The 8,684-nt window shown below is 33.4% G+C and overlaps 1 protein-coding gene across 1 annotated transcript; it reads left to right on the forward strand.

The window, feature by feature from the left end:
• The first annotated feature begins 2,819 nt into the window (after nucleotides 1-2,819).
• LOC141623127 (uncharacterized) lies at nucleotides 2,820-5,718 on the forward strand. The gene is made up of 3 exons (XM_074439197.1): nucleotides 2,820-3,195; nucleotides 4,352-4,483; nucleotides 4,821-5,718. Exons 2-3 carry the CDS (start codon nucleotides 4,400-4,402, stop codon nucleotides 5,427-5,429), a joined length of 693 nt encoding a protein of 230 aa, XP_074295298.1. The 5' UTR covers nucleotides 2,820-3,195; nucleotides 4,352-4,399; the 3' UTR covers nucleotides 5,430-5,718.
• The last annotated feature ends 2,966 nt before the right edge of the window (nucleotides 5,719-8,684 follow it).

Below are 8,684 nucleotides of genomic sequence, written 5' to 3' on the forward strand. Positions count from 1 at the left end.
GCAGAGGGAGGAAAGGAAGGGACATATTGGTCGACTTGGGGTTCATTCTTCACAGTGAGTTCGTGTTGAATGAGCTTTTCATGAAAAGCATCGAAGAAAATAGGGTCGTCTCGAGCGCGTACGGCATCGATGACAGGTTTATAAAGGGTTTGGTTGAGACCATGAATGATTTGCGAGGTGATATCATCGGGATCTACGGGTTTAACAAGGTGAGCGAGTTGATCCGTACACGCTTTAATGGCAAACATATATTCGGATATGGTTTTGTCACCAAGGGTTATGTTTTTGAGACGGTCTTTAAGTTGGAGGATATGACCTCGGGAGGGGTTAGCATAGGTGGTGGCTAGGGTTTGCCATGCATCACGAGAGGTGGTAGCACCAATGATGATGGGAGAAACCGATTCATCAAGGGTGCCAGCGATGGCTCCTAGAATTAATTGGTCTTGGCGATACCAAGTGTTGTATGCCGGGTTAGGAATGAGTTCGGGTTTGGCAGTGGCTTTGGTGGTGGCGTCAGAGGAGGTGGGTGCGGGTGCGATGGTTTTCGGTGGTGGAGAGCAGGTTCCATCAAGGAATGAGAAAAAGCCATAACCAAGGAGAAGTCGGGTTATTTGGAATTGCCATGATCGGAATGTGGTGGGGGTAAGTTTGAGACAGTTTGGGAAATGAATGAGGACAAGCGGTTTCGTGGGTTCATCGGAGTTTGGGAGGAGGGTGTTTGGGGAAGCCATGGTGCACCGAATTGAAGGGTGGTAGCAATAAGGAGTAAAAAGGACCGATGTTAATCCTGATACCATATAAAGTATATAATAAAGTTTTTGTATTGATAATTACAAAGGTTACATAGGAAGACTATATATATACAGTAGCTAGATTATAGGCTCCTAATCTTTGCCATAAATAACGAGATACACAAGGCTAATTATATGCTAAATAAAATCACTAATTGATACATTCTAAAGATACAATTATATGGTGGATACTTGATTGACGGAAGTTATGGTCTTATTTTTAACACAAATAAAGTACCGCTACTTTATAAAAGTAAGAAGTACAACCAACTTCAACTTAGAGAGACATTTTAATTTATCCTCAACAAATTCGGTTTAAAATTACGTATTTTAAGATGAGTTGTTAACGTTAAGACATGAAAATTTTGCCGACCCTTAGCTTTCACAAATCACGCTCATATCCTGGCAAAAATAATGGTGCAAAGCAAAAAAACTATGATCCCTAAACACTTGGATCAACTTGTATTGATATGACTGATATATATTTCACTTATATTTGATGGCATTATAAATATAAGATTGATATCTTTAAATGATCGAATTTTATTTATATTGTACAATCATGGGATATACAACTATACAAGTTCCGAGTGCAAAAAGAAAAGAAAAGGTAAACAATGCAAATAAAAACTTTCGATACATTATTCAGAATTTTTGATAATTAATTAAGCTAACTTAAGCTAACTTGATATCTTTCGATAGATTGAAGATCATGTAGTTAAGAACTTTTGGACTATTCCAAGAGGTACCCTTAAGATCGTACGGTGAAGATCAATGTGTCGGCGGGCCCGGTGGGCGATGCCACTAACTTGATCTAGCGTTGTGATTGACACAAAATTATGAATTTAACATCAATTATGACAATTAATTAAACTTAAATATTTGGTGTATCAGATTACATAGAATACTTGAGTGCATGTGAGTCTCCACTAGGTTGCCGGATTTATTAAGGTTTTTTGTTTGTTTTATATTATGGGCTTGAATTGTTTATTACTCTTTCAATACTTTCGCAAATAAGCCTATCCCATGCTTATTTTTGTTTTATTTACCAATCAACCACTTAAAATTAATATTCCCAAATGTTTACATGACACTTATTCGAGCTAGTACTCTTTAAATTAAGTTTTCCCCAAATTTAAAGAGGAAAAGGGTAAATATATGATTTTGTGATTTGATTCACGCTTGTCTTTACCTTCATATATCCTTAAATTAAACCTTTACTGTTTTTGTCAACCAAATCATATTTTCTACTTCCGATATACTGTCATCTCTTGCTCACAAAGCTGGTTCGGTTTCGTTATAATGATTCAGCCGATCAATTTCTTTTGCTATTGTAATAGTTCAATATATAAATATATAAGTGCCATCAAAAGATATAAATATTACATCATTTATAGAGTACTTATGATTAATTGTTTATCACTTTATCTCTCGCATTTGTATTGTTGGTATTACCTAATAAATCAACCTCATAATTTCGCGTTATTTCTCGGTTAATATCTGGTCAAATTAATAGTTAAAAGTGAGATCGAATGGTCAATCGATAATCTAATAATAACAATATACTAAATGGAAGTAATATATTGAAGTGAGGCATGAATTTAGCTAGTGATTTTTTCCAACCCTTCCAAACAAAATGGAATACTATACAATCATATGACCAACACTAAAAAACTAAACATTAAAAATAAAAAAGAAACATAAAATTATTACAAGTCCTATAATGTGTGTATATCTTGGGATATGACATTATTATATTAAAGTAGTGGAGGGGTATAATAAATACTCCCTCTATTTTTTTATATATGACTTTCTCACATTTCGAGACACTTCCTTCTCTCTTCAATATCTCTTAAAATATAAGACTAAATATTATGATGTGTATATTCATATGAACGAGTTTTTAAGTAAGAATTTAATTTAATGGTACCATTTTTATATTTTTTGAACAAATATATTTTTGTAAATATTAAAGTCAAAGACTTACCTCGTAAATGCAAAACGTCATATATAAAAAAGTGGAGGGAGTATATAAGTATATAAGTAGTGCATCAAATGCAGGGATTGTCAAAAGCATTTTCCTCACAAATCTATAACAAGATTGGTTAAAGGCTCTGAAACTTGTTTCGCATGCTTTACAAATCCAAACTTCTCTACTTCTTTCCCAACAACATTAACTATAAAACTCCCTTGGTTTTTGTGTTACCTTAACACTTGAGGATCTCTAAATAATTCTTATTCTTCTCTTTTTAATATTTTATTTTTTATTTCTATTTTGAGGATTATATAGCTTACAGATTTTTGCTCCTTTCACTATCAACTAAATCACATCTAAGAAGGTGCAAAAAGGGTTGATTTTATTATTTGGTCAGCCAAAAGATCCATTGCAAGATCATTTTCTCAGGTTAGATTTTGATTCATTTTTATTATTTTTGATAAAAAGTAATCTTGATTTGTATGTTTACCTTAGATTTATCATACTCGTCGACCTATCTGATTTATCGTTCTATTTGACTTTGATGATTGTGACGAGTTATAATTGATGTTACAATTTATCGTTTTTCTAACATGTGTCTATTTAGCAAAACCGTTTTAACTAATGATAATACAAGTGATGAGGAAAATGAATTATACGCCGGATATGTAATATTCTTAAGATCACCTATAATTATGACTGTAGGAAAGATTCATTATTTGGAATTGAAGCATGCAAAAGTAACATGAATCTGACAGTGAATGATCAAGATATTGTTTTATGTCGTTAAGTGATAAAGAATGTGTGATCATCTATATGAGGATGTCATTTAAACTAGTGAAAATGATACTATGTCATTTTGCATAAAATATCTTCTAGCTAACCTCATGATTTCCTCTGAGTACTGTTTACGGATTTGATAGGTCTATTTGTAACTATGTGATGATCTCATCTTGATCCGTTTCTTTTGTAATTTAACACAATTGTATCATCATCACAAGTTTCGATTCTAAAATTAAAGTTGATCTAAATATAATTATATATCCTCACAATGATCACGAGAGGTTATAAGTTTATAGTTATGAGTAAGTCTTACGAGAGATTGAGTAGCACTAAGCTACTAAAATAAAAAAGGCGAAACAGTAAAATAAAAAGGCGATAAAAAAATAATCCGAAACTGAATAGCACCAAGTGACAATTACACGCAACAACCCCTCTTTCTATTGGATTTATGTATCTCATATCTTCATAAGGCATATGGCCCCTACCCCCCATGGCTCCCTACATGAACTTGTAAACTTACACGAACCATATATTTTTCAAAGACATGATATATATATATCTAAATTGATTGTACATACAATGACACATATAGCCACTGAAAGACATAAAATGAACAAAGTATATCTAGCCATCTAGGTAATACCTACTTACTTTTTTGCATAAGAGTTTTCATCATGTTTTTGTCGTTTTGTTACTATTATTATTGCTTGGTTCAACCAATTATATGCCATATATAAAAAATAATAATCTATGAGTAATATCCTTATATCCATATGCCTTAAATATTCTCTTTGTGTCTCAGGAACAAGAATTATAAGAATTCCCCTTTGATTTTTCTTTATTCTCTCAAATGGAAAAGATCAAGTCTAATTACGATCACAAGGATTATATGCGGATGGCCATGCTAAAGCATGAAGAAACCTTCAAAGAACAGGTAATTATTTATTTTTTTTAGGACGGATATACATTGTATATACTTTTGTATAAATATATGTTAACTAGCATAGCTGTTGAAGTTATGAGAGATGTTGCTGCTATGACATGAGTTCGAATCTCATCTGCATCAAAAACGCCCATCTCCCTCCATTGGTAGCAAAAAAAAAAAATAATACTTTTTTATAAACATTGACATGGACTAACATTTAGTTTAAGAATTAGGGTGACACAAATACATAAACGTTAATGTAAAGTTTTGTATGTTATCTTAAAGGTAGGTTTAAGGTTAATTATTGTAAAACCGTCTTATAAAGAACTTTGATTGCCTACTACAGGTATATGAACTTCATCGATTGTATCGAATGCAGAAGATGCTAATGCAAAATGTTGCATTAAATCAACAAAAACAAGAAAGATTTTTGGTTGATAGTAACAAAGGTTTCACTATAGATTATAATCGTCAAGACCCGGGGCAAGGGAGTAACTTAACTAATGTTAATTCTCATCAAAGCAACATTAGTGTTATGGGCTTACATGGGCCTGAAAATGATCAAGTCCTACGACCCGGCCCAATTGTAAGGCCTTACAACCCTCAAGAACACATTGAAGAATCCAACAACAATGTAAATACAGTGTTAGATGAGAGTGAAATTGAGCTCACTCTAAGCTTGGGCCCTTCAACCCACAATCGGAGAAGGCGTAAAACAGAATCGGGTCACGAGAGTCTATCCTCTTCATCAACCGGGTCAAGTCAAACCCGAAAAACAAGCCCCAAGAATAACACTACCAGCTTATTAGCAAGGGGTGATCGTCGTCAATTTACATGGGGCAGTAGTACAGATTTTCCTCAAGGGTCAGATCTCGAACCCACATTCTCGAATGGGCCGCCCAATAATAGTTCTCCTTGGTTATTCCAAGCTTTAAGCTTGAAATCATCAACCTAGCATTAACATGCCAGTCTTATGTCTTTAATTGAGTGTTCTATGGAGGTTTTTTTTTTTTTTTTTTTTTCCACTTATGCGTACATGTGACCCCTTATCTTGCCATATTATTGGAAGTCGATAAGGCACCGAGGTGACGTTGTTTGCTCTTGCTAATTTAGTTGGTGACTTAATGAAAAAGTGTATTATTAGCAAAGCGAGGCTCAAATATTAAGGCCCCCTTGTACAAAATTCTGAATCTAATGAATGAATGAATGAATGTCACAATGGAATATTCTCCAATTTAGATCTATTACAAGGATAATGTTCATGAATTTTTCTAGTTTGTACAAGAACAAGGAATACTCTTTCCGTCTCATTCATTTGTTTACCTATTATTATTCTTTGTGAGGGACTGAAGATTATATATTTTAATTAAAAGTAAACAAATGATTGAAACAGATTATTTGACCGGATAACCTTAGATTTAGTCATGTACGTAGTTGCATAAATGAGAGAGATTCTAGGGCTACAAAATGATGATAGGAGCACTAGAATTGGACACAAGTGTTTGTCAATTTGGAAGATTAGATACTACTCCATTTGAATCGTGTCTATCTAACTAGAGGTAGGGAACTTTGTGAAAATGACATTGAATTGTATTTCCTCATTTTCCAAAACAAAATGTATGGACTTAGTAAGAGATATTTGTATGATTATACGATTTTAGATTCGGCCGCGCGATTTAGTGCTGCTCCTTCATTTGTTTAATTGGACATTTCAGTCTAAACCAAGTCGGCTGTTTGTAACTTTGTAATCACATCTTCATATGTACATTCATAAACAATTGAGCTAATATGTATGTGTATGTCACATTGTCATGGACTCTTGATCTCCTTGTATTTTGAGAGATTGACGTTTTACACTGTTAAGTTTGTTTGATTAGAAAGTTTTATACATTTTAGACCTCATAATAGAAAGACAAATGACACATTACCTAAACACACCAACAATTCAGTCTCCGCGAATGAAATCGATCATAACGACCCTCTAAAGACGTAGTATTCGAAGTATCATTTATTGACATACAATTTTATTGAAAACGCACAATTTATGACATGTATATATATACTTCAATTATTCCGTCATTATAATTCCTAAAACGCAGATTGACAGAAAAATGGCAAGCTGTGTTTTGTTAATTAGATGCTGTATTTACATGTGATACACGGATACATGTACCATATACTTCAGGGACACGTACATACCTTATAAAGTACATTACTAATTCACCTTCTCCTAAATTTAAATTTTGGCTTCGCCACTGATATTTTGTGTTCTTACAATTGAAACATATGGAGCACGAGCATACACCTAATTATTCAAATTACATGTGGTTTCTTCAATAGTTTAGACAATAAATACCGTTAATACCAGTCAGTCTGTCCTTATTTTGGCTTCCAATCTATTATCTTTACACGATCAGTATACCTGTACGACCGTATATATGGTGTGCCGTACATGACATAGGACACTACTGTTAATCACTCAATAAATCATTATGTCCAACACTATTGCAAATACGTAATTACGTAAATATTACTCTGTATAATGAAAATGAAACGCGCGCGTATGACGATCCATATCATTATTTGCATTCATAATGATATAGACTCGTACAATGGAGTTTAGGAAGATACATCTGTTTCACAGTAACGGTTCATACAATCACGCTTAGATAAGGCCAATTAAACTTTTTTCTTGGTGTAAAGAGAGTCATAAGGATGAATATGATGTTGACGGGATTTGAAACTAAGTTATAGTACCGCCCTTTATGAATTATGACAGTACGAAGGCTAATAATACGAAGTATCTGCTAAACTTTTAACCTTGAGTCCCAAGTCTTAATACATTTAATAGTAGGGGCCAAACGGCCCAACCACATACGGAGTATCTAATCTAACTAAACAAACGTTGTTTAATTACCAATAGCAGTACAATATGGACTTATAAAAAGCTAAAACAGTTTTAGTAATGGCATGCGCTTATTATCACAAAATACAAAAGGGTTTGAATTTAATTTCCTCAAAACTAAAGGAGCCTACTATTGTTCATTTGTTTTCCTGTCTACCACCCAAACAACAAAAGATCCCTATCTAATATATTTAATAATTAAATTAGTACATTTAAAGGGACCTACCATGAAATTTCGAAAGTTTTCCAACATGTGGTAAAGTCTTCACAAACCATAACTTTTTAAATTATGGAAATCGAACATCTTTTGGAAGTATCTCCATCTTTTTCCCAAGTCTCTATTATGTGAATTGAAGGTGGTGCCCTAAATTGTCTGTCCTTGATCTCTAGGCTTTTTGCTTAAAAGCCCCTTTTAATCTTATAAAGAAAATTAGCTTGAGACTTGGAAAAGTAGTTGGGTTACCTACAAAACATTGTGATATCCTTTCTTTTTTGGATGTTGGTTGTCCTATGTCATATCTCAACTACACCTATTTTATATCCAATGTTTTAGTTTTTGTGCACTTTCAAGTCTCCACTTGATTGAGTGCTGAGATTAGAGTTAGGCCTATTTTCAAGAAACTATCTCGAAAAGGTAGAATAAACGAAAAGGAATAAACCGAAAAGTTTAATCGAAATTTGAAAAGATAATCGACAAGGTAATGAAAATTAGGGTGATAAGGAATCGATTATATAAAAATGTGTTTGGCAAACTAGCTGAAAAAGTAGCTTATTTTGGTAAAATAACGTAAAAGGATATGAAAATTATTTAATATTATAGAATAAAGAGGTAAAAAATGGAAAATAAGTCATTTCAGGTACCTGATTTCTCAAATGCTACCTGAGGTAGCATTTCATTTCAGGTACCTTATTTGACCAAATAAGTTACTTGCCAAACACTTGTGTAGGAAAATAAAGACATACCTTTATGCGGAAGCGATCGGATCGTTGTGCTCGCTAACTGCCCACTACCGTATATTCGTACCTCCGGCGGCTACTAGAGTCCCGGAATATGTTCACACCCCAAATCCCAAGTCCCGTATTGATGGTGGACTTAACAACTAGAAAAATATGTTTATATGTCTTTTGTGTGTACGATACATACCATTCACATCAATTTCCTCAACTTATATATATCCACATATGAGAGTTATAAGGAGGATTAAATCACATTTTAATGACCAATTAATAGTGATTTATTAGTATGTTAATGAGGGCAATTAATGAGATTGAATGTGACCGTTACGTGGCCGGATAAAATTCAAT

This window comes from Silene latifolia, chromosome X (genome assembly GCF_048544455.1).
Source record: "Silene latifolia isolate original U9 population chromosome X, ASM4854445v1, whole genome shotgun sequence".
In the NCBI taxonomy this organism is placed as follows: domain Eukaryota; kingdom Viridiplantae; phylum Streptophyta; class Magnoliopsida; order Caryophyllales; family Caryophyllaceae; genus Silene; species Silene latifolia.